Source organism: Ciconia boyciana, chromosome 4 (genome assembly GCF_034638445.1).
Source record: "Ciconia boyciana chromosome 4, ASM3463844v1, whole genome shotgun sequence".
Classification (NCBI taxonomy): domain Eukaryota; kingdom Metazoa; phylum Chordata; class Aves; order Ciconiiformes; family Ciconiidae; genus Ciconia; species Ciconia boyciana.
Genome location: NC_132937.1, coordinates 37,753,777 through 37,779,367, shown reverse-complemented (window position 1 = coordinate 37,779,367; position 25,591 = coordinate 37,753,777). Strand labels below are relative to the sequence as shown.

General features: G+C 40.6%; 1 protein-coding gene across 2 annotated transcripts in view; it reads right to left on the bottom strand.

Annotated features, from left to right (window-relative positions):
• Positions 1-1,801: 1,801 nt before the first annotated feature.
• RAB3C (RAB3C, member RAS oncogene family) overlaps positions 1,802-25,591 on the bottom strand; it is a 132,458-nt gene continuing 108,668 nt past the window's right edge. For both annotated transcript variants that reach the window (XM_072859506.1, XM_072859507.1), the window contains exons 4-5: positions 14,329-14,453; positions 1,802-2,140 (exon numbers count right to left, since the gene is read on the bottom strand). In XM_072859506.1, the coding sequence (XP_072715607.1) occupies positions 1,953-2,140; positions 14,329-14,453 (313 nt within the window). In that variant the 3' untranslated portion in view covers positions 1,802-1,952. The remainder of the gene's footprint in view (positions 2,141-14,328; positions 14,454-25,591) is intronic.

The following is a 25,591-nucleotide window of genomic DNA, read 5'->3' as shown; positions in this document are numbered from 1 at the left end:
CAGCATCCCTGGAGAGAGGCAGGGTTATGGTTGGGATAGCACATGCCTCTTCCACCTGGCTGCTCATTGGCCCCAAAGAGGACAGTGCTTTCTCTTCATGGACCTAAACAAGTGAAGTCCAGTCTCCATGTCTACTAGGAAAACAAGTGCTTAAGTAAACTAGCTAACAGGACAGACATGGTTTAAAACCCCAGACTGAAGAAAGAACACTTATTCATTTAAGTTAGGCAGCCAATGCAGCGCCCTGATGGCATATCCATTTTACATGTGTCTATATGCCTTCTTTGGAAGTCATTTGTACCATGTCAAAGTCTGTGTAGGTTATTTAATCGGTTAAAAAAAAGTGACCATTTTCTCTTAGTGTGTTTCAGGAGTTATATAAATTATGTTCAAAAAAAGTAATGTGTGTAGAGGGATTTCTTTGCAGTTGTGAGCAGTTTGCAGTACCTTGTGTTACTTCCTTTTAACTTCTCTTCCAATTTTTCCCATTGCAGTCAGTTTAAGAAATGTCAGCCTTGTCCTAATTTCTGTCTAATTGGAACAATAAAACAGTTAACGCTTCTTCAATTGTGCCATTTACTTAAAAAATGTCACTGTGACGCAAGTAAAGCAGTTTTATAAAGTACTCCAGGGCACAGATGTAAGAAACTGCCACCAATTACGAGAGGAGTACTTTAAAAACTGTGAAATATGACTATTTTTAACACTTTATTAAAAAAAGAATTTGTGTACTTTATTCTGCTGTCTTCACAGCCTTTTGCTGATCTTATGAATGTACTCAGCCTAACACTGGAAATGTTGTCAATTTTTTATTACTCCTAAAGTTTTAAAAAATCTTGTGAAATTCTGATTGTCTTGTCAAAATAGATATCCTTATCAAAGTAAAAATGAGGTCAAACTCCAGTTCACTGACACCAGCAGCACTTTTGCAGTAGGTCTGAGTAAAATACAGGTGTTTGTAGCCAGTGTGGTGATGGTTGTCTCAGTGACTGAATGGGAGATGAAATTCCTGAAAACTTAAGTATGCAGGTTTGATAGCAACATGACAAGACAGTTTTTGGCTATGAACAATGGAGCGTAATGGATTTGGCTCTGTCAGGGATAATATAGAACTGCATGTTTAATATCTCTGCAAGTAGAAATGAAAAGAGCTAATCAGCCCTCCACTACTGGGATAGGTACTACCAGGATCTTGGTAATGATGGAATGAGAAATTAAGTGCAGTTTCAGAAAGGTATTAGATAGACATGCAGCTCCCATGGAAAAGTAAACATACTAGCTATCCAAACAGGATGAGGTACTTAATATCTCTGAGGGTCTGCACTGAATACCCACATCCAGTTGGAAACTCACAGGGAAATTTGGTGGCTTTGGGTCCAGGAACTAACTTCTTTCTAACTTCTGCAATTTCCAATCAGCCATGACATATAACATAGTGAGTGTAAATTTGCCAAGGCAACACGCTCCAGGAAGTGTCCCTTATACAAATGATCTGGACAGAATGAGGGACTGGCTCACTAGAGGAATATTTCTAAATTGATTTTCAGTCAGGAGAAAATATAAGTGGCATCAGGAAGCTTATTCTAAAACACCTTGGCCACTACCCTAGGGATTCAACTATATAATTTGAAACTGATGAAGCAAGACTCAATTCTAGGCAAATGTGGTCTGAGGACATGGCACCAGCTGAAGTAAGTGTAATGTAAAACAGTAAAAAGAAAAGCGAAACTAATAGCCATCCTGCATGCAGAAGCCAGATGCTAAAAAATGGATCGTTTCAAACTAATAACCTCTCCCATCTTCATACGCATACTCGACCAGCTGCTGATGTAAAATAAAAGACTTTTCTCCCAAATAAATTAATAAGACAGTATAAATAAAGGCATATAGACCATTCATAAATACTCTGTTGGCAACAGAACACACTGGAGCTGCCTTTGCTGATAGCTGCATTAACAGCTGCAGTTGGGCTGCTGTGGAGGTGGGGTGTCCTTTAGCCGTGTGTTCTGCTTGCTGGCAGCAATGGTGGGATCCGTCTCCAGACTTTCTGACATTTTGTCACAGATGATATCCACGAGTCGCTCAAACGTCTGCTTGACATTAATGTTGTCCTTGGCACTTGTTTCAAAAAATTCAAATCCTAGGAAAATAAACAACACGTTTATGTTCGATCCATATTCCAGTATCTCCAATAAATACAGAAACTTCTCTGGGCAAGGAAGAGTGGAGGGACACTCAGAAAGCAAACACGTGAGAGCACACATATAAAAGAATGATATTGGAAGAGCAGTTAAAATTGTAACACAATCAGAGTAAGTACACTAGTGCTGTTTGCTTTATACCAAGCCAGATAAAATCAGGACTGGCCCAAATACATTCCCTTAGACAAATGCTACTTTAAAACAGTTTAATCTAAAAATTGACACCAGTTTGAGAGTATTATTAAATTAGAAATGCCCTATACATCCAGCCATTGGGAAGGTATCATCTACTGCTCCATCTCTAACTATTATGTTCCTCTGAGCATTATTCAGCCGGAAACAGCCGCTTCCATTGTGTCATTAACCTGGTGCAAAAACAGACAACTGTGTTTGGAAGTAACCAGGTAAAGAAGCAAGCAAGAGAAGGAAAGATTTCTGCAATTTGATATCTGTTTAAGTTAGAGGTGAATCCGTGAGACCAAAGGGACTCCCAACCCCACAAACCAAACTAATAAAAAATACATAAATGCACATAAGGAAGAAAACTTCCTTAATTAATTTATATGGAAGGACTTTTTATCTATCCATTCCCAATGACTATCCCAAAGGCAAAAATCAGAGCTATCCTGAACCCAGAAGGGACACGGGAAGCCTTTATGGAGCAGAGCCAGCTTTCCTAAGCTCTCTCCTCTGCCCCCGTTTGTCCCGTGTCTCATCTCCCATGTCTGCCTCCTTCATCTGGGCCAGGTTTCCAGCTTGCTGGTCATCTTGCAATGCAGCAGGCTTCTGCCAGCGCTGGGTCTTCCCATGCTCTTGCTTCCTTTGCAAAACATTTGTCTTTTTTAATTTGTTTGTTTTCTCAGCCTTCTCCTCCGTGCTCCACCTTTTCCCACAGTTACCACATTGCTCACCTGAGGGTTCCCTGGTAATTTAAACCTCTGTCCTACTTCTGGCTTTCCACCACCTAAGGGTTCAATATTAAAACAGTTTACAAAATGTCTAATCCACTGGTAATTTTACAGAAGTGGCTTAGCCTTTGTACAACTATTTTGATCCTTTCTGCTTAAATCTGAATAAGAATGTGCAACTACCACCATGTTTAATTATGAGAAAAATCCCAGTAAGAAAATGTCAATCACTTGAAACTCTTGGCAGAAGGGCAGAAAACAGCTTTTTGTGGGGTTGTTTTTTTTTTAATGTTGTGTGTATGTTTTATAGCGAATGGGCTAATCTTCTCTTTCGAAAGGCCACTTGAAATTTAAATGCAACTACTTTGATACATTAGTACTATGTATTCAATATGCCATCTAAACAGGATATAATATGCACATTCAGTCATGTAGCTGCTTACCATGTAGCCTTTTGCATGTTTGAGTACTAGCCTAGAATTAAGGCAGATAATTATATTTAGCTTGGCATGATATCCCAGCATGCACTAATAACCAGTGCAAAAACTTAACTCTCTGTTCTGAATTTTCTTCGTATTTTTAATTTACATATGATGCCTTGTGCTGAAATGTCACAAAGCGCTGAACTGTTTAAATGCATAGGAGCTAAACACAGGCCAAAGTTAGTGTTCACAGGTAGATTAGATAATAAGAGGTACAAATATTTTACAGGGATTTGGTCATACAACTTCTATTAATATAAGCAAGAAGTGTAAAGATAACCTGAAAGGTATGAGTATACATTGCCATGAAAACTTTTCCTTTCCACACTTTTCTGGAAAGCAGGAAAACTGTGCATAATAAAAGATCATCTACAGAAATCATATACTGGGAGGAGGTCTGAATCTACATGGCGTTGTTTTAGTTTAGCTTGGCTGACACGACTCCTTTGTTCTAAACTAGAAGGAAAATGGGGAAAGCCAGTGTAGCCTCACTTGCTGGTGGCTTCAGCCCTCCTGCAGAGCTCCATTCAGGAGAAGACTGTTCAGATAGCTGGGGGACTGCCTGGGGGAAGGAAGATCCTCCACATTTTCAGTGTTCTGTATTGAAACCCGGCTGCAACTCTAGCATAGGAACACAGTCACATCCTTCCACAACTGTTAGTATCTGCTCCACAGGAAGCAGGAGGAAAGCAGCAGTTCCAAAAAGGAGAAAGCAGGACCAGAGGGCAGAAGGGTTGAGGGACAATGAGAGGATGCATGAGAAATGGCACACCAAAACCTTGGAGAAGATGACAGGAAGAAAAATTAATCTTAAGGACATTTATGAGGGGAGCAGTTTTTACAGATAAGAAGACAGAATAACTGGCACATGAGATGATTATAAATGGCAGATATGACAGGTAGGTAAGAGATCTGGACATAGAAAAGCAGAAAGTGAAAGGAAAAGGAGTCACAAAGAAGAGAGGAGACCCATGTCAGGACATAGTGTAACATGAACAGGACCAAGGCCCACTACCACAGTGAGGATCACAAAATCACAGAATCGTATAGGTTGGAAAAGACCTTTAAGATCATCAAGTCCAACCGTAAACCTAACACTGTCAAGTCCACCACTACACCATGTCCCTAAGCACCACATCTACACATCTTTTAAATACCTCCAGTGGTGACTCAACCACTTCCCTGGGCAGCCTGGTCCAATGCTTGACAACCCTTTCAGTGAAGTAAAATTTCCTGATATCCAGTCTAAACCTCCCCTGGTGCAACTTGAGGCCATTTCCTCTCATCCAAATGGACGTTCTGAATAAGAACACCACAAAAAACTTAGAGGCACCCATCCTCCAAGTAAGATAGAGGCTTACAGAGTGTTCAAGCACAAACATATTTATTCAAATAAAATAAAAATAGACACTACAGCTGTGGTGAAATCTATGGAATTTCAGTTACGATTGTGATATAAGAAGGAAATTGCAGTCACAGTAAGTGGTGTAGCTGCGTATCAGGCTATGCCTGTATACACATCCCATCAACTTAGTCATTAATTGCCTGAGTGATCCAGGACCTCCCCAGCTAGACCCTGCATAGATGAGACAATGCACTGACCTGTGAGAAAGTGACTGAACTCCCAGCTGCCTCCACAATGAAGTATTTGCTTTATTCTTTACAGGAACTGTACAGGTGGGAATTTTGGACAGTCCTGGAGATTCCCCCAAGCAGCCCCTGCTGTGCATAGGCCATCTGATAGGAACTATTTATGTGCTTAAATGTGCTGATAAACATCCTAAGTAGAGAACAGGGCATGCTGGTGGGCTCCCCCCAGGCAGTTCCTGCTGTAGAATGGATTCAGCTGCACATAGGTAAGACACTTGTAGATGGTCTGTGGAAACTGTTCTTGCAGATGCAGAAATGGTCACACAGAACAGTCTTTTGAAGCCAGTTAAGACAGTTAAGAGATGCTTTTGGCAGTTTAAAGTAATCACTGCCAAAGGATCATGGTATGTAGTGGCCATATAGGACCAGCTGGATTACAAGAATTCAGCAGAACAAGAGTTCAGAGAGTCTCTGATGCAGCTGAAGACACCATTGCAAAGATCCTTGCAACAGAGGGTCCTGTTGCCATCCAGGCAGCAACTGACTGCCTGTGCAAGGGATTTAATTCCCCATGTGAGTATTACTTTATGCAAAAAATCCCAATAAATTAGAGTGGTGTTTCTTTTTTTTGTTTAACAGAAACTCTGTGGGACAGTTTCAAAGAGACAGAGTATTTTTCCTAGCAGAGCGTGCCTGGAATAAATACCTGAATTCTGGTTGTTTTCCATTTTATTATGGAATATTTTGCAGACCTTTTTCCCCGTGACCTCTTCTCTCCTCCTGATTCATCTTGCAATTATTTTACTAATAGTGCTTAGACACCCTAAGCTTCTAAAATACCCGTGTATGAGGGCTTCAGATCTGTGCCTTTTAATACTTTCTTCATTTTTTTTTTCTGCTGCTCGTTATTAATGGAGAGAAAAGATTTTCCATGTGAGTATAAGCCTGAAGTGAGGCAACTCTCTGATGGTGCTCAGGGCAGCAGAGCTCAAAGAACACCATATTCTCACCACTCATGATGATCTGTACTGCCAACGTGGTTGAGACCGGGCAGAACAGATTACTGCAAAGATATGACAAAGCCCAAGAGGCAAGTGGGTAGATAAGACAGAGCAGAGATGAAGCTCAGAAAATCAAAATATCAGAGTGCTGCCTGGGATATATGAACAATATGTGTGGAACATGTATCAGGATGTTCCAATTTAAATGCCTCTTTTGTGTTTAATTTAGTTTTCCCTTTGCTGTCTCCTTACACTATGTCTCTTTCCCTTATCTACCTTCTTCCCAATCGTGTTGACTCAAAGAAAGCTGGCAAGCTCTCAGCAGCCCCCCCAGAGCACTACAGCAGCAGGGGCCAGCCAGGACACTGGCATGGTGCTGTTGTTCACCTGGGGAGCTATAATGCACACAGAGCAGTTTAGATAGCTGCCCTGAAACACATAAACAGCCTGAATTACTGACTTTGTTCCCTCTCTATCTCAAACTTGTCCTGGCTCTGCAGAGGCTCTTTCATCAATGCTCATTAATAGTTGTTTATGCCTGCTTTCAAAAAATAAGGAAGAAAAAAAACCAGAAAGGAGAGCCATATGCAAAGGGAAGAACATTCTGCACCTTCTCATCTTCTTGAGAAAATGTGACATCAAGAGGACACACTAGCTAGCAAATTTTAAGCACAATTCCACAGACAATACAGACAAGAGCTATGTTAATGTTTCACCAGCTGATCAGGAAGACCTTCTGGTTTCAGAGTGTTTGTCCACAACCAAAACAATTTTATTTATCACCCCTGATGTTATGTTTAACAGATGGCCTCAAGGGTGTGTTCCCACAATAACTATCCTTCTTTGAAGACAAGCTTGAACTGTGATCCTTAGTGCTGCTCTTGTCAGTGCTCTGTTCAGCCCAGTATTTTCAGGAGTAGTAGGAGCCTGCAACCTGAAATGAGCAAGAAATGGCTGCAGGAAGCTGCTCCCTTTGTAACACAGTGGTGTACAATGTCATAGTATATAAAGGAGAGGAGCTAACGATGCCTTATTTTCTTGGATTTGCATCCTGTGGGCAGTTCTGAGGGGGCAGTGGCAGGCACTTATCTTCTTGCCTGCTGTGAGTAGTATCTAATAAGGTTTGCTTTCACATTGCAGGCTATCAGTCAAGGCAACTGCAAGACCTTTCTCCTCTGCTCAGATGACCACTTCCTCAGAACTGTTAATATCTTTGAGACCTCTACCCCTCTCTCAAAGAGAGACAGACACATGTGGCATGATTGCAAAGGTCATTTCTCCAGGAAACTGGGCTAAAAGTAGCTGGTGACCATTGCCGTTCTTCAAAGTATCTCCTACACCTGCAGCTATGGTAGCACATCTGGTTACACTGTGCTCTCCTTTGTAGATCAGTTGCATGAGACCTCTGCTGTCCAAACAAGCCCAAGGGCTGGACTATGTTAAGAAAAGTATTAAAACAGCATTAAGCCCCAAAATAGGACTTTGCTAATATTACCTCAGCGAAGAGCAGTGCTTTAGCACCATTCTGGATAGAGCTAGTGTAAAGCCTAATAACAGAAACGCTAAGATATTTACCCAACCTTTAGGGTGGCCAAATTTGTTAAAAAAAAAAAAGCTAAAGGGGGACTCTCAGCTGCGACAGAATGGACAGACTTGAGGAGCAGTTACTGGTAATGCTCTAGCAATCACCTTCTTTTCCATTCTTTCAGAACAGAAGGTTTCCATATAAATTCCAGTTGTACTGATTTTGATTGTGGCTTCCAGATACCTTTTAAATGAGTGCATTTAGGCAATAAATTAGATTCCTGGCAAAGAAATTTTTTTTGTTTACATGAGACATTTGTTGAGCAAACACAATCCCTTGCTTCCCATTGTCATTAAGTAACTTCCCTGTAACGCAGCTCCAAGTGCGTTAAAGCAATGGCAGGTTGGCATTTCCCCCCTGTAAAAAATCATCCTGGGGACAGAAGCCTTTAATTGCTCTGCCAATACCCTGAGTGTGTTGTAACTAAACAGAAGACTCTGTTGTTTGTCAGTGCTGTCAGGCTGCCTCCTTCCTCTGGCACTAACATTTGCCCTTTAAAAAGAGCTAAAAAACAGTGAAGGGTGGAACTATGAACAGGCATGTTCCTGCACAACCCAATTATTTTCATTTTTAATGCAAAGTTAGACGCAGCCATATGTCCGTGCTTTCAAAGCTGCTGGTGACCCTGCCTTCTGCACCACAGCCTCCAGCCAGCCACCGAGGCAAAACAGAACTTGCTGTTCTAGCAAGCTGTGTGCTGAGGTGCCAAGTCCCACTTGATTCCTGATTTAGATGCCAGAATTACAGCCCTAAAAATGCCTCTTCTGTTGCTGCCTAAACTCACAGATGCCTAATACCCACAGCGCACCCACGGATGCCTAATGTACACATTACCCCCAGGGCTCATACCCCAAGGCAAGTGAAGGTTCACTCCAGTCCTAACGCTGAGGATCCTGCTGTGCCCCAGCCCCGGCAGGATTCAGAAACCAGTGATGTTCCTGCCCCATCTCAGCAGCAGGCCTGGTCTTGCAGGCTTGGTCAGATCACACACAAGTGCTGGATGCCGAATTGCACCTGTATAAGCACATGACACTGACAAACGCTCCACTTGCAGGCTTGCTGGAGTGCTAAATGAGTTTAATTTGAAGAAATCAAATCACCCCTGAATCGGGTCTCTGTTATCTCCCCAGCATGACCATTATGGACATACATGCCTGAGCCAAGAACAGAATGAAAACAAAATAGGCAAGGCAGGCTGATTTGGGTTTGAAGTGAGAAATTTTCTTCTCATTTTTGGTGGAATTTATTTTCAAAGCACTGGGAATCAAGAGAAGGAAAGAAAGAAAAAGCTGAACATAAATACGAAGAAATGGCCCAAAAGAGAGGAGAAGAAAAAGGATGGAGAGGGGGAAAACACCCCAAAATATGCAAAATAAGGTATGTGTTTAAATTTGAGGGGTAAAATGAGTACCTCCCCGAGTGACAAGCTGAAGTGGAGGTGCACTGAAGCCCCAGGCACTGCTGATGCTGGGGCACATAGCATTCAGAGCCCTTTGCAGGTGCCCTGAATGCACCGTGAGGGCTGGTTTCTGCTGGCCCTTGCAGAACGGAAGATGAGAGCTCACCCAGAAAGGACCAGTTTCATTTTGTTTTCTGACATTGGTTGGTGGCCTCTGGGGGAGACAGTGTGCCAGGATACATTTAGAAAGCAAGTGAGTGCACCCTAAGGCATGCTCAGACATGCTGGGTGCTCCCAGCTACGGGTGACCCCGGGTGGCAGAGTGTAAGAAACGTGGAGCCACAGAAAATCTGATGGGAAGGGCACTGCCCTGAAAAATGCTGACAGAACATAGAGCCAGAGGTAGATTTTAGTGAGACATCACACTAGATGATCACCAGAGGTCCCTTCCAGCCAACATTTCTATGATACAACAGCTCCGTTTCCCAGAGCCTTAACCAACCTGAGCCAAAAAGGTGGGATAGGACAAACAGGACCTTGCAGAAAAGGTGGCCAGACATCTGGGGTAGATCTTGCAGTACCCCCCTAGTACCTGGTGCAACATGAGCACAATAGGCATGGTTTGGACCTATGGCAGGATTGTACTTTTGCAGCAACCTTAGGGACCCTGGTCTTAAAGATATAATATACACTGTAATGGCAGTACTTGCAATTAAAAACTAGTGAGCGTTGAAATAATTTGTAGCACACACACAGCAAACAGTAGTACAGAAGCACAGAAGCACATATAAAATTATGTACCTAATTTGCCTGCACAGCAAAATGTCATAAATAAATGGAGAAACTGTATGTCAAACTACATATTCAACTGTCCATTTGTGTGTGCAGTTACTCAGAGTTTATTCAAAGCTCTGTGCACACCTCTGCCTGCTAATCATTTGCCAGAATGTAGATCACAATATATCATACAGACCATCAATAAAAGGAACCAAGAAATTCATGCTGTGACTCATTCTTCTTATTTCTTTTCTGACAAGTGACACCAAACTTTTATGAACGTATGAAGCTTTGAACTCAGCTGAGATGCATGAGATGAGTATGTCAGAAAACCTGTGTGAGTAATGCAGCTGGCAAGTGTGCATGCATTTTGTTTGCATGATGTTACAAGCCTTTTTTACTAAAATGCTTTAAAGCATGTAAATGCTGACTATATTGGGGTTTCAGTCAATAGCCAATGCATGCAGTGCTCAGAGCAAACATTCATGAAGAGACAAAATAGCATAAGCATTATGTTCCACACCCTTTTTTTGGTAGTGATTAGTGAATAAACATATTTAAATGTGTTTGCTGTGATTCCTGTGTTGATATTAACATCACGTTAATTAGTTCTCTCTACTGGCTGGTTTGTCATGTTTCTATATTTTCTCGGTACGATATCTCTGTGAGGTAAAGTTACATGACTCAACTGAATTTATTTGATCCTGTCTGTTTTCACCTCATTCTAACATTACTCTTTTAATGATGCTATTACGTTAAACAACCATGAACTAATTTCTGAAAAAAGGCCGTACCCACTTACAAAAAGTACTGAATAGGGTGAAAAGGAATGGCTAAGGTGCGAGATGGTCTCTGTGTCTGGAATGATGAAATAGTCTGGGAATTTCAGCCTGGAGAAAAAGGAGGGGTATGATAGAGGTCTCTGAAACCCAACGGTGTAACAGAGCAGGTAACAGCAAACAATCATTCACTGTTTCTCAGAATAATAACAGTGAAGAATCATCAAATAAAACTAGCAAGTGGCCAATTCAAAGCAGAAGCAGGTAACTCACCTAAACTGCACATATTTAAAGGATGTTGTGGATGGTAAGATTTTATATGGTTTCAAAAGCATCATTGGACAAGTCCATGGAAAAAAATCATGAAAGGACTATTGAATATAAAGATACTGCCTTTGGTTCATGAGACCCACAAATATAATTTGCTACAGTCTGGGAAAGTATCACTGTCTGTTTGTCCTTTTATACCTTTCACAAGGCACCTACTTCTGGCCATTACCATAGGTAAGGTAGTATGCTGCTTGCAGCTATGATCTGTGGTAGTACTGCCAGTGTCATGCCCTATGTCATTAACAACAAACTTTAAAAAAAATCTAAAATGGAAACTAGACAAATTCCATCTTCATAACCATTCTGTTAATTTCCCTTCAAGGTCAGATCTGGTTTTCTTAACCATTCCTTCTCTCTTTTGTGAACTTCTGTTAGTGTTAGGAGAGAGGTACTTGGAGCTACCACAGGATACTTGACTAGTTTAGCCAGACCTTTGCAGGTAACGAGGCTTATTGCTGGTTGACCTAAACCACTTGTTTGGGTTACACTTTAGAAATAAGCCAGCACTGAGATTTACAGAAATGATTGATTACACCTTGTCGATAAAATTGAAGGCCACACTTTTCAAAGCTACAGAAGAGGCACAATTTTCCAATAATGCTGTTCTCAACAGGACACCATGTTTCCTGGAGGGTTAAATGCCCAGTGCTTTTGTTGACCTTTTGAAAATCCAGCCCAAAATGTACATGTATTAATTTTCTCAGTGACTTCAAGTAAACCAGGGCAGAAAATAAAACCACACTTGAGAACAGAGTGTTTCACAACGTGTTCTTTGTACAGCACTCATGCATTGTGCTTGCTTGTAATTGTGGCTGCAATCAATGTTGTAGACCATGGGATTCAAAGGGCCCACAGTCTTAAAATGTCTTGCTGGACACAAAAATCTATATCGTTATTTTTAAAACTTGCCCACAAGAGATGTTATCAACTCACTGGCAGAGAAAGAAAAGACAGTCCCAAGTGTTTGACACAACACGTGCCCTTCAAACTGGCCAACATGGCCAGAGCACTTACTGCAATTCAGGGAAACTCATTCTTCTGCTTTTCCCGACACCACCTCCCACAATCTCTGAGCAGATTTAAGAAATGATTGCAGCTGTACAGGAAACATATAAACATTTGTGTGTGCAGTCTGAGTAATGTGCAGTAAATGACATACTGGATCAGAGCCACAATTTATCCAATACAATAATCTACCCTTGAGATAGCCACAGGATGTATATCTGAGAGAGAAAAACCCCAGAGTAGATAAAGATGGAAATAGAGGATAATCTGCTTCCATAAAGATTGAATTCTAAATCCCAGGAGTTAGAGTTTGCTTTAAAGCCTGAAACATGAGTTTTGATATCTATCTATCTCATTACTCTTTTTTTTTTGCAAGCATTGATTATTACAGCTGAGGATTCTTGACTGTACGACATGCAAAGTTCCTTCTCATCTTGCTAAATTCATGACCTTGGGGATTCCTTGTCAACTCACTGCATTAATCTTTCTACAGGAAAATAGTTCAAGGAATAGAAATTCAGATTATTTATGTGACTTAAAAAAAAAAAACTTCAAATGCCACATTGCAAATTTATGTTTATTGCCAGACATTTTAGTGCCTGGTCTAAAAGTGTACAGTTACATTTTTTGGATCTCTTTCTCCACTGAAGACACTTTCCTAGCTCCTATTAAAGTCAATAAATATTAGAAATGCTTACAAAAGGAAGAACATATTACAGAAATGTATATAATGTGACAGGTATTTCTGCAAAGAAGAATATCCTCTGTTAAAGCAGGTGCAATGGTAACCATTTTGTTTTTATTGCAAACAGTTTTAGAAACTCAGTTCTTCACAAACGTTGGCAATTTTTCTGGACATAACCTGCTGTTAAATCTTTTCTGTCACCTTTCAAGGACTAATTTATGGTCATTTTTAATGTATACTTTTGAGGTGTGCTTTTACACATATGTAATGCTTATTTAGGCAGATGTGATAGGAAGATATGTTATTCTGATGAAATTATTTACCAGGACAAGCAATTGTACAACTAGAAAAATTATTTTAAAAAATAAGGTCAGTGAGCTACAAATATACTAAGTTAAGAACCACCAGCATGGGATTAGATCCAGAATAGGCGGTATACTGTGAAATGCCACCATCTCTCTCTGTTTCCCATGCAGTTACTCTTATAGCACCGTTTCCCCTAAACACCTATATAGGAATAGTAACAAGGAGATCTTAGTTACACGCATGTTCACCAGACTGAGCCTTTACCACAGTCAGTTTTAAAAATAATAACAAGCCCATGCCCAGTACAGCATAGAAATTGACCTCCAATGATGCCAGGGTTTGATTTGCACACCTGCTGAGCATGATCTCCAGAGATCAGCAAATTTGAAGGAAAAAACCAGGCTGGGTAGTAGTACTATGATGATACTCTGTAGCTTTTCTGTTACAGTTTGGCCAATGTCACCTCAAAAACATTTCATGGTATGAAAGGATATCACTGCTGGGCAGAAACAGAAAGAACAGAGATGTTCACAGCTCCGTAATTTTCTGTGTGGACTTTTGCCTCATAGAGGAAGACTTTATGAAACAGAGGTTCGTGTTATTTACATCTGTGTAAATGTGCAGTAGGTGAACTGTTAGCAGTGGGAGTTGGATATTGGCGTCCTTCTGTTTTGGATTATTGGTATTGGAAATCATAACCCAAATGTTCTCAACGTGCAAAAAGGTCTAGTTCATATTTTGAGTAAGCTGTTTCTTCAATCTCTCCTCTCCTTGCTTTTTTTGTTGGTTTGTTGGTGTTTTTTTTTTAATTTTTCCATGGCTAGGACATATCTGCCTGTAACTATAACTATCTAAACATATTGTATATATACAGACACACGCCTAATCTTGCTGCTTATCACAAAGGAGCAGCATAGGGAACGTTTATCTTATCTAAGGAGAGCAGCATAAGGAACGTTTTATCAGATATGTCTTTAGTCTAAGCCAGCCTCTGAGCCAGCACTGGTCTTGTGGACACTTTTCAGATGACAGACATGTCACAGAGCTCTGCATAAGGTCATCCCTGGACACATGTCCATTCTAATGCTGTTACAGTATTAGTGATATCAACAAGGACAGTTCAGACCTCAGCCTGCAGAAACAAAAGGGAGGTGGTGTATGACTGTTCCTTTACAGTGAATGTATCACAAACATTTCATTACAAGTTCTGTACCAATTAATGACATTACTTTGTGCATTCTCACAAGCAATCATAAAGCTTTTGTCATTTCTTTTCTTACCAAGTTGCTCTGCTAAATGTTTGCCTCTCTCAGTGAAGATTACCCGTTCATCCTCCATGTCACATTTGTTACCGACCAAAATAACCTGGGCATTATCCCAAGAGTATGTTTTGATTTGAGTTGACCTTAAAAGAGAGACACAGAGAGAGAAAAGTCAAAGCAAAGCAAATTCCCCTTAAACCAATTTCAAACAGAATTGTAACAAGACAAAAAAGACCACACTGAGTTTGACCTCTAGGGTAACATGATTCTGTTTAATTCTGGATTTCAAATAAACTAAGGATTATCTGTCAGGAATTATTATTACAGGAATAATATCAACACAGGTTTTACTTTTGCTTGTTAAAACAAGACAGTCTTTCAATATTTTCTCCTGCCATCAACATTCTTCTATATTTTTAGAAAGAAGTGGTGACACTTTCTCCCAAATAATTAAAAAAAGTTTTTTCACGTTTTGATGCAAACCTTGGCATTTAAAACCAGAGTTTTGAAACAAAATCAACAGCTTCTTAATTTCTTATCTTTCTCCTTTTAAAATCAGGATCTAAATTTATCAGCAAAACTTCAAAGCCATTCTGTCTTCCTTCTGTTGTTTCTCTCCAGCACATTCCACTATAGGTCTTTGACTTACCAGGAAGACAGCAACGTTTACCTGGTGCATTAAGCCATGGACAGGGGCTGAATTTGAATTTTGATTTGCCTTCCATTTAAATTATACAAGCCCTAACCATGCCTACAGCTGAACTGGAGTATCTGAGGCCTTGAAACACCATGGGACCTCGAGTACTGGTGGTGAAACAGCTTACCCTACAAAGCTCTCTTCTGCAATTTGAACGCAAGGCAGCTAATGGGCAATTTAGGAGCACACTCGCAGCACCTCTCAGTTGCTGACTGCCACCATTCTGCTGATACTCAGACCTGCTTTGTAGGAAGGAAAGCTCCACATCCTGGCTCCAGGCTCAGCCAGGAGTGATATTGCTGACTACCACCTTCTAACTGACAGCAGTACCTGCCCTTGAACGTAACGCAGGGTGCAGCAAGCTTACTCTAAGCACTTACCCTTTGCCTTGGACTTGTGACTATGTCTGGCTTTAGGCTCTGAGTCAAGTGCTTGGTAGGATATCAATATCTCTTCTGTCCTCATATGATCAATGGAGAGAGAAGAAGATGTAGAGCATCTCTCTCTCTCTTTCCTTGGACAATACAGGGTGCCTAGGAAAACAGCACTGGAATAGAAACTAACCTGCTTAACTACACATTTAGGAGAGGGCGCCCTGGAAGGGAATTCTGCTGTGTATCAAAGCCCTGGGTGTCTGTGAGAAAAGATGAAAAGGCTGCAAAAATCTGTCTCCTAAGTGTTTTGGAAGCTGGTCTGTGTGGGTGCTAAGTTCACTGGTGACCCCTTCTCATAACACAGCCATTATCTCTACATATTCAGATCCCTGTCTGCAAAATGTTTCATGTGCAAAAAAGATCATGATGTAGTCCAACAACCATTTTTAATGAAAGACAGGCAATGGATCAAATCTCCCCAGCTGACTTTGCCGATTGCAAGGCCAGAGGGATGGACATGGGCAAAAACTGCTACAGCTGTCTTTGTAATCCGGGGTCCACTGCCATTGCCCACAGCCCCAGACCTCCCCCAGCATGAGTCAAAGCACCTTTAAGCCATGTGTGATGGGTGTGCAGTGCTGGGCAGAGGAATTTAAGGGGAAGGATCACAATACCTTTAGGGTTGTTTTACTTCATCAGAATGACCAAAAAGAAGCTGAAGCAAGCCCCAGGCATTTTGTGCTACAGATTGTTCCCTTGGGCCTGCCCTAATCTTTCCTTCAAGAAATGGACACTGTGCTATTTTAAATCTGTTTTATCATAATTTGAGCAGGCGATCATAAGGTACTGTGACCAAAGCAGAGGTCAGACTTCCCTGTACACTTACATTTTACTAAAGATACAATTGCTCAGAAAAAAGGGCACCGTGCATTCATTTTGGCCGAAATGTTCTTTTGGAACCATGCTGAGTTCTTCTGGAATTTGTGGTTAAGCAAAATAGATTTTTTTATTTTTTTTTTTTTTAACCAGAACTACATTTGTCACCATAGCAACTTTGCAAATACTAGCAGCTCAAACGTCAGAGGATGTTAGTCCATTAAGGACTCTAAAAGAGCTTAGCTTTGAACAGTTATGAGTTGGGGGTCAATTTTTTCCCCGTATGTCAGCAGGGATTTGAAGACATTTCAAAAGCAAAATATACCGTAAAAATATTAAGCTTTACAGAAGGAATTACTTGTGTATTCTGCAAAGGTGAAATATAAGAAACTGATGAATGAAGAAATACAACGTAGAGAAATATCGTCACACCTGTGTAAAGACAATTAATTCAGCCTTGTTTTGCAGACTTTCGCTCCAGAGCTTTGCATGAGTTTCTTTGCTTAAGACTGCAGCCCCCTTGATTTACTGCAGCCAGATGTGATTTTTCATTCTATGAACTAGGAACCTGTGCATTCAAATGTTTCTCATTACCAAAGTGACTTATTTTATTCTTAGACTTTTTTATCTGGTTTGCTTATGTCTCATCTTCTAGTTATAAAGAATTTTTTAAGCAACAAGAGAAGAGTTCCTGTCCTTGATAACAATTCCAAAAGCTTATGTTTTGCAGAAGACTCTGTAGTGCAAAAATACAACTGATTGACTGTGAAAATCAGTTAAATGTATTCCCACACAACCCCACATCAGTAGGAGCTTGGATTCAAATAATATAATAGGCTTATCACTGTTATGTTTTCTTTTAGACATACATTTCCACTAATGGCTTCTATAGATTTTGATTCCCACAATTCTCCACAAAAGCCAATACACAGATCATTTAAAAAAGAGATTTTGCTGTTCCTTGCATACATGACCTTTCAAATGACTGAGGCTTCTGATTAATCCAAAACACAAACCATTGTCCTTGTAAAGAACTTTAGCCTCAGGAAGATTGAAGACATGAAGAGGCAAAGCTGATGTTTGCAGTAAGCTGAATACAGCAATTCTTCTTCAGTCTCAGTGACCTGGTGTATGTCAATAGTAATTTACCCTGTAAATCTTTCACATTCTAGTTGTATGGTAGACAGGCAATCTGCAACATGCTTGAATTTTTATAATGTATAGACACCAGAGAGGCAGATTAATGCAGGAGTTCAATGATCCATTACTTTCAATGATCAACACAAGACTTGTTCTCCCTGTGCTGCAATTCTGCCATATTCCTTGTCAGAAAAGAGCACTTGCTGAATGCTAACTAAAGCAATGCTATTTGCTCATCTTAAAACAGTGCTGTATTTTCCACTACTGGTTCAAAGTACTGTAAAGTTAAATCAATAAATCTCCAAAAGAGTTTTGGACTATTATGACAGGAGACTGTCAAAGATAATATGGAGGCTTTTTTCCTGTGTTTGATGGAATGAAATACTATGTGAAAAAATTGTTCAAAACACAGTTTTGTGTTTTGAACACAAAAATCCTACTTTGTTTGAAATGAACCCTAAAGGAAAGGCAAAGTTAAACAGTTCACACTGGCATATGTCCATATGCACACTGCTTCAGGATTACTGTGCTACCTAGTTCTGCTCTTAGGAAATGCCTGGTAATACTTGTTAGTTCACAAAATAGTCTTCTGAAAATACTGCTTTTTAGTTCAATACAATATAATGAGGTTTTTGTATTGCTGCTACTTCTAACACTGTAATTTACTGAAGGAGAGAATAAAACCAGTGTTGCCTAGGCAAAGCTATCCACTGTTACCTCAACTCTCATGAGCACACAGGTTTCAAAGTGAATATTACAATGCTTAAAATGGTGAAAACACCATTATAAAGACCAAAGACACTATTATCATGCACTACTCCCTTCCAAGTCTGCCAAAAAAATTAAATGTCAGTTCTGGTTATAAGCAAGCATAGTGAAATGCACCTTCATGACAGAGAGGAAGCAGTAGGTAAAAGGTCTATGTTGCAGCATATTATCTTTTGGGAAAAGATCAGGTACAAGCTTAAAGGGCTACTTCTATTCTCAGATAAAACTCTGCTTGAGGTCTATAAAAGTATCAGTTTAATAAAGAACTCTAGTTCTAGCAGGAAGATTGAAACCAACCATGAAAGAACAAAACTTTCCAAGAAGCAGAGACTAACCTTCGTGCAGCAGTGTGACCCTGCACCTCTGAACATGCAAGAGCTTCAAATAATTGTCGAGGCAGCAATGGTGGGGTGTCTGTGTGAGCTCATGTGGGCAGCTTACAAGGAGTATTGCACAGTATGATGGAGTGGGGTTCAGAAATATGCAGCCCCAGCTGGCTGAGGTAGCTGAGATGCTGGAAGCCAAGGTAGCTAGCATGGGGCAATATGGGAGCACTGCTGTGATGTTACCATTGTGCAAACTAGCTTGTTCACATTAAATTATGTGATAAAAGTTCATCTGCACATCCACAAAGGAGCACAGAAAGATGATGGCAGGTGGGAGAGCCCAAGTAATATCCTGGCCCTGGCTGCTTCCAGGCCTATCACAAAAGCCATCAGCCTGTCAAAAGCCTACATCCACAAGCCCAGAGGAGCACAGGGGCAAAAAGGCAGGTGACAACCCAAATTAAGGACTCAAAAGAGGGGACACCACATCCAGGCCCCTCCCAGGGCTGCCCCAGGAGACCCTCTGCCCCACTCTCCAGGCGTGAAACCCATCACCACTGGTCCACACTGGAGGCTTGTATGTCCAGGTGCCAACACCTGGAGAGGCTGGGACCCAGGGGCAGCTACTGGGCAGACTGAGTATATGAGCCCAGCTGATGGAGTGACCCACACTGTATATATGTCTACACAGCTATATATTCTCACTAGTGGACCTCCATGCTTCTCTGCCAGGCAGGGGAGCAGGATGAGGCTACTGGTGCTATTTGTGTTTGTGGGAGTGCTCTGTGTGTGTGTCTGTGATCTGCGTGATATGCATATATACGTGTTGTACATGTGTGTGTGGTGTGCACATGCCTGCTGGGAATACATCTTTAGCCTCACTAGTGGTTGGACCTGGGGCATGGAGCAGCAGCAGCCTCGCCTTTCTCGAGCTGTCAGATCCAGTGTGGTATATTTTCCCCTAAGAGTTCAGACTTAACTTGGCTATACCTGGGTAACACTGCATTGTACCCTGGAGAAACTGCTACAGAAGCCAAACCTGCTGCTTGTTGTACTCAATACATTTCAGGTTGCACCCACTGATTGGCATACCTTAGGGTTCACTCAGAATATATGTCCAGAGGATCACTTTTTACTAACTAACTTGTGTATGTCCAGAACAAACATTAATCTAACCTGGAATAGCCTCTAGTATATTCTGACCCCCAGACAGCAAGAATAGCAAACAATTATATTCAATAAAGGTATGCCCATATAGTAAATATAGGAATATGAACTTTTAGAGACAGACGCAATCTACGCACCATTGTTTGGACCTAGAGGCCTCCAAAGATGCCTGCCATCCCTAGAGGGGCTGGTTTCTGTGGGCTTTTTAGATGAATTATGTAGTAAGTCACATGCACAGGCAGCAGAGAAGCACCCTAATGAAAATGATTCAGAGGGGGCCATGTATAATGTTTATTCCAGCAAGTTCAGGGAACATGTTGTACTTCTGATGTTCTGGTTTCAGAAAGGAGTACGCAATTAACTGGAGTGCATCATCTTGCCAGGAAAACAAATGAAAAAAAACCAAAGCAAAAAAAATCCAACCCAAAACCAAATTAACAAAACCTCTACCAAAACCTTTTTATTTTTTGAAGTTACTGTTATGTTGAGTTCACTGATTGATCCTTAAAATTCTCCCGTCTCTGTCTATAGCATGGTGCCTCCAAAGCCCGTTAGCTGAACTATCAGGGGTTGCAGTGCAGTGACAGGATCTGGGGTGGAGTCCAGGTTATCTGTTCTAAAACTTTCTCAGTTTATTTAAGTATTTGGTGAGAGGGACTGTCAGAGAAGCAGCTACGAGTTTGGAGGTGTGTCGAAAAGCACTCAGTGCCCCCAGCTGAACTTCCTCCCTTTATTTGCAAGTGAGCATGCCAAATGCCTGGCTACCTCTGAGCAGGAAGGCTTGCTTTCCAGCATTTTCAGGAGACATAATTTTCCTTCTCTAATTGAGGCAATGGAGGGGATCTTTCCCCCCTTCCCCCAGTCCCCATCGTATGATGTGGGAAGGTATGGCACAGCCCTCTCCAACCCCTGACACAGGCTGGGATGGTAAGGGGAAGCTCTGCCATTCCCATCTTTTCAGGCGACAGGATCCTGTCAGGAGTCCTTTCCCACCCTCCTTGTCTGTGAGGAGCTCTGGCACTCTCCCCGTTCAAGCCATCTTTTCCACAGGGTGAGTCTGAGGTCTCCCTCATACTACCAAGTGTCTTCTACACTTCAGTGTGTACCATATGCTCCATTCCTTTCCCCACGCCCTCCTTTACATCTCCCAAACCCTTATTATTCCCAGCAATCCTGATAGGTTATGTGCCTTAGGAATGCCCCTGTATCTTGGAGTTCTCCCATCTCCTCTCTCTATCCCACTCATCTTGGGGATATGGTGGAGATGGGGCCTATATAGGATTATCCTGTACAGCACGTTAAATGATTGCAATGCTCAATCTTGATGGCCATTTGGAAGCTGGCTCTGTACCAGCTGCTCTGCACTTGGTGCTCAGACCCTGCTGCAGGGAGGGTAGGGAGAGAGGTGGCCTCAGGCTTTCCATCTGTTCTCCCATAAATACTCCACTGTTACTGGGAGATGAGCCATCCAAAATGTATAAACCTACCAACGAAAAACTCCAACTCAACTTTCTGATTGGGATTTTGCAGACAGTGCCAAGGTTAAAAATTTGAAGCACTCCGAGCAAAAACAAGACAGAAGAGCCCTGGAATACTTGAATACTAGACTTTTTGTAGCTGTGGTTACTGGTATAGGAGGAATATACTAGAAATAATTAGTAATAACATCAGTAATAATAAAAGGAATATCCTAACATGTGCCAGATTTTAGTTGAACTGATGAGCAGCTGGGAGCATACACAGCCCCAAGAAAGAGAACTAGCTTTGAGAAACAGCTCAGGATCTTTCCTCCCTTACTGATGAGGAAGATCTGGATATTTCCAACTTTTAAACTCAAACTATTGCTACTCATTTCATCATGCTGGCATGCTCCAGCTGAGGGCCATAAAAGCTAAATTATCATGGTTAGTACAAATTCTTTTACCTCTTGCATTCATTAACCCCTTTATAATTATTGAATCAGTTAGTGAAAACCAAGAAAAGCAATCAATAAAGGAAATAATTATCAAAATAGAAAGCGGAGGTAGATGAACCTGTGACAGGAATGGGGAAATTGCATCTCGATCCTTCTCATCAAGGATTTAAATCTAGTGGACATCCTAGCATCTCCACTTCTATTCAGAATAGTTGACGTATACTGGATTTGTGATGCTTATTTTCAGTAATGGTACCAGCACCTGCTGACTGCAAGCGCTTATTAACATGTGATAGAGAATAGGCTAAGATGTCCCAGCAATACAGGAGTATTGAACATGGATGGAGAGGGGCAAAAAAGGGGAAAAAATGAACAAAATAAATTTCTTCCATCCTCAGTATCACAAAGCAGCAAGGGAAAAGGATCTGGGGAGAAGTGGATGCAATAGCAAAAATGGGGATATACCAACCCTGTTACTCTTGCAACAGACGGGGATGTATGAATATTGGCCAGGACTGACTGTATTTGATGTGTCAGGTATTGTTTATACAATATTATGTTTTCTGTCTGGATTGAAGGGCAAATGAATTGAAAAATGCCTTATGATTGTGAAATAAGCTGATAGTGAAGAAATCAGAAGAATACCAATGACTCGCCACATCCTTCTGACAGGCTTTATCTTCCTTGTGCAGAGCCAAAGAGTGCACACCATACAATGAAAGGCTACACGTTTAATCTTCCGTTGGAGGAAGATAAATTGATGGTGCAGAAGCTGCATGACAGGTGTGACACTAACAAATTTCTGGTTCATTTTCAGCCAGAAGGCTAGTCAAAATGCACATTACCCAGAGCATCACAGGTTTTCATCGTTCTGGTAGGAATTGCATCTACTTTAAGGAAAATAAATTTAGCTTTGCCAGTGAACAAAATACAAAAGCTGCCTTAACAGAAGACTCCACTACAAGTTTCTGAGACCATAACTTCATTTTAGAAAACCACACACCACATTTCAGTTTTGACAGGTTATAAAGATGAATCCAGTTCTTTTGGAGGGTAAAACTGAGCTAATCTTTAATATATACATTTTAATGACATTATGCAAGGAAATATGACATATCATTTTGCAAAAAGTTTAGTTACTCAAAAGAAAAAAAAGAAAAAGGAGAGAACAGCTAAAGATGTAAGAGCTGATATTGTCTGTGTGTTTATGACATTTATTCTTATGCAAGTATCTTAGTGATAATCGGTTACCATAATTGTAGTGAGGACGTATATGCTTGCTCAATAATGTCCACTCTGGGTCTGCATTTAACACAATGCAATAAGAACTGACATGGCATTGATAACTGTGTAATTCTGTGTGGTACCTAAGATGGGAGGTATGCATCACAGAGATTCATCAATCAGAATTTTTTTTCTTTCTAATCAACCATTTCTATCTGTTCTTACCTTGCACATGGAAGTGCCTTCCTATCCAGAATCCTCTGCTGAGTATTTTATTGAATTACTTTACATTTTTAATGTAATATACACATAATTTTCTTAATAGTCCATGAATTAGCTTTGATGCCTTTTCTGTATAGTGTTGTTTCAAATAAGAGTACCAAGTGTCTGTTGTCAGAAGATTATTTTCTGACACTAAAATGCAAATCCACTGGATAATGGTATATGGTATCAAACAAATATATTGTGGGCAAAAGACATTCATGTTCAAACTGTAATTCTTACATATGTCCCTTTACTTGGAATTACACTGAAGGACCAGAAGCCTGCAGGGCATACTTAATTTGTATTAATCAGGTTGCAGATGTCCTTAATTTTTGCATCTTTGACACAATCTCTGCATCCTGCTTTCTTCCCAGCTGTCAAATACACCTTGAAACTACTTTCCAATACCAGTGTAGCAGAAGCCCAATTACGCACTTACTACATTAATTAAAAAAAAAGTAAAAAAAGAGACTGTGCTCTAAGTTAGTATTATACTTTGTACCCTCCTCCCCAGCACCTCCTGTGCCTGAGCTCTGATGGCCATCCCTTTAGAAGAAAAGCCCACCAGGTGAGGTGTTTTCCTGTACCTGCACAGCCAGCACACTGCAGCTGGCACTTAAACAGCTGGCAGTACGCCTAACAGCCTTAGGCAGAGTAAGGTCCTGACACACCATATGTCACCCTGACTTTGCACACCCTGGAGGCTTTTTTGTCACGGAGGCAGCTGACAGAGTACTCGTATGGAAGCTTCTGACCTACTCCTAGGCAAGGTGGACTCTGGCTGAAGGTGTGCAGAATTAATAAAAGACAGTAAGTTCCCTGTCAAAGTCAACTGCGCTTCTTTCCTTTTCTGATGTGTAGTATATACTCCTTTTCCAGGCTTTTTGTTTAGAAAGGTTGAACAGATATTTACACAGACAGTGGAGAAGAGACAACAAATACTGTGTTAGACATTAAGGGCAGAGAGATCTTCCACACTACTTCCTTGTATTTTGTGTCATGATAAAACAATATAAATACATTTCAATATTTTATTCTTATTCACAGGAGTACAAAATACTCTCCTACAACAAGGTTTACTTATGAGCAGACCAACTAATATAACACATTTTTCACAGTGGGACACAGTAACGACACATGTTAATGAAGAGTTTTTTATGTCATGTATAATGCCGCAAGCTGTGTCATACTGTGGGAAGTGATTTAGCAACTCACCACACAGACAAAAGGCTCTACATTTTAATTTTCTCCCCACTGAGAAACCCACCATTACATTATCATCCTTCAAAGCTACCCCTACACATGCACAGTGCACACAATCATAAAAAATTAGGGTTTGAAAGGAGATGGAAAAAGTATTTATAGGAAAATAATATTCCTGGAAACAATAAAAGGCAAAATACAGTCTGCACTTGCACATCTTTTGACTATCCCCATGGTTTCATGTTCCAGATGCTTCCAAATAAATGATCCTGTTAATCACCAATTTATGTTGATTGCACAGACTGTCGCTGGAACTCTGAGTAATGACCCTAATCAATACAGCTGGTCCTAACTATGATATTTGAAAAACATAGCTGTGAAATAAGAGAATACTGAATTTATTTACTAAAGCAACTACAGCATCTGTTTGAGTATATTACACTTTTAAGTAAATGAGCAATTTGCTGTCACTTAAAAATATATTTTTTGCTTGCCATTTTGTATTCATATATATATATATATCAGGAAACAGATACAGACACATATGTATGTGTCCTCACATTTGCTGTTTTCCGTTCTCACAGTGATGTGCTTTTGATAATTTAAAAAAAAAAAAAAAGATAGTTAAGCAAGCAATACTGATGCTGAGCAAATCCTTTTGGTCCTACGTGCTTGTACTTAAAAATTCCCTCTTCACCGCACCAGCAATGATCCCTTAACCCTGGACTGCACTACTCTGCCAAAGAGCCTCTCTTGCACTTCTGGGGTTGTGTGTTAGCCTCTCGCCTTCAGCCCCAAAGAGCACCTGCACAGCAGTGGCATTTTGGAAGTAGCAAAGTTTTTACAGGCACAGTCAAGTACATTTGGTTTGTAACAACAGTGATAGTTCTGTAGCTATAATTTAGCTGGGTCACAGAGTTATTTATTTTTCCTTTTTCTCTTTTAAAGAGCAAATCCAGATTCATATTTGCAATATATATGGCAAGTGTCTGGCAACAAGATGTCCCTATTTTAGGGAGCTTATCATTAAACAATTCTCTGGAATTCTGGATTGACCATGAATTTTTACTGTCATATCTCATTATGAAATTCATTGCATATTTGTGGCTATTAATCCCTTTCTGCCTGTTTCGCCAGGAATGCCTTCCAAGTTTCTCTCACTTCTTAAATTCACTGGTTTGGATTTTATTTCTTCTATTGTTTTAGCTTTCATTTTTCGAGTTTAAATGAATTCTGCTATTGCATCTCTTATATCTGATCTTGTTAGATAATTTTGGATTATTTTTCTCACTTGGTGTTTTGCACAAACTCTTTCATAAACAACTGA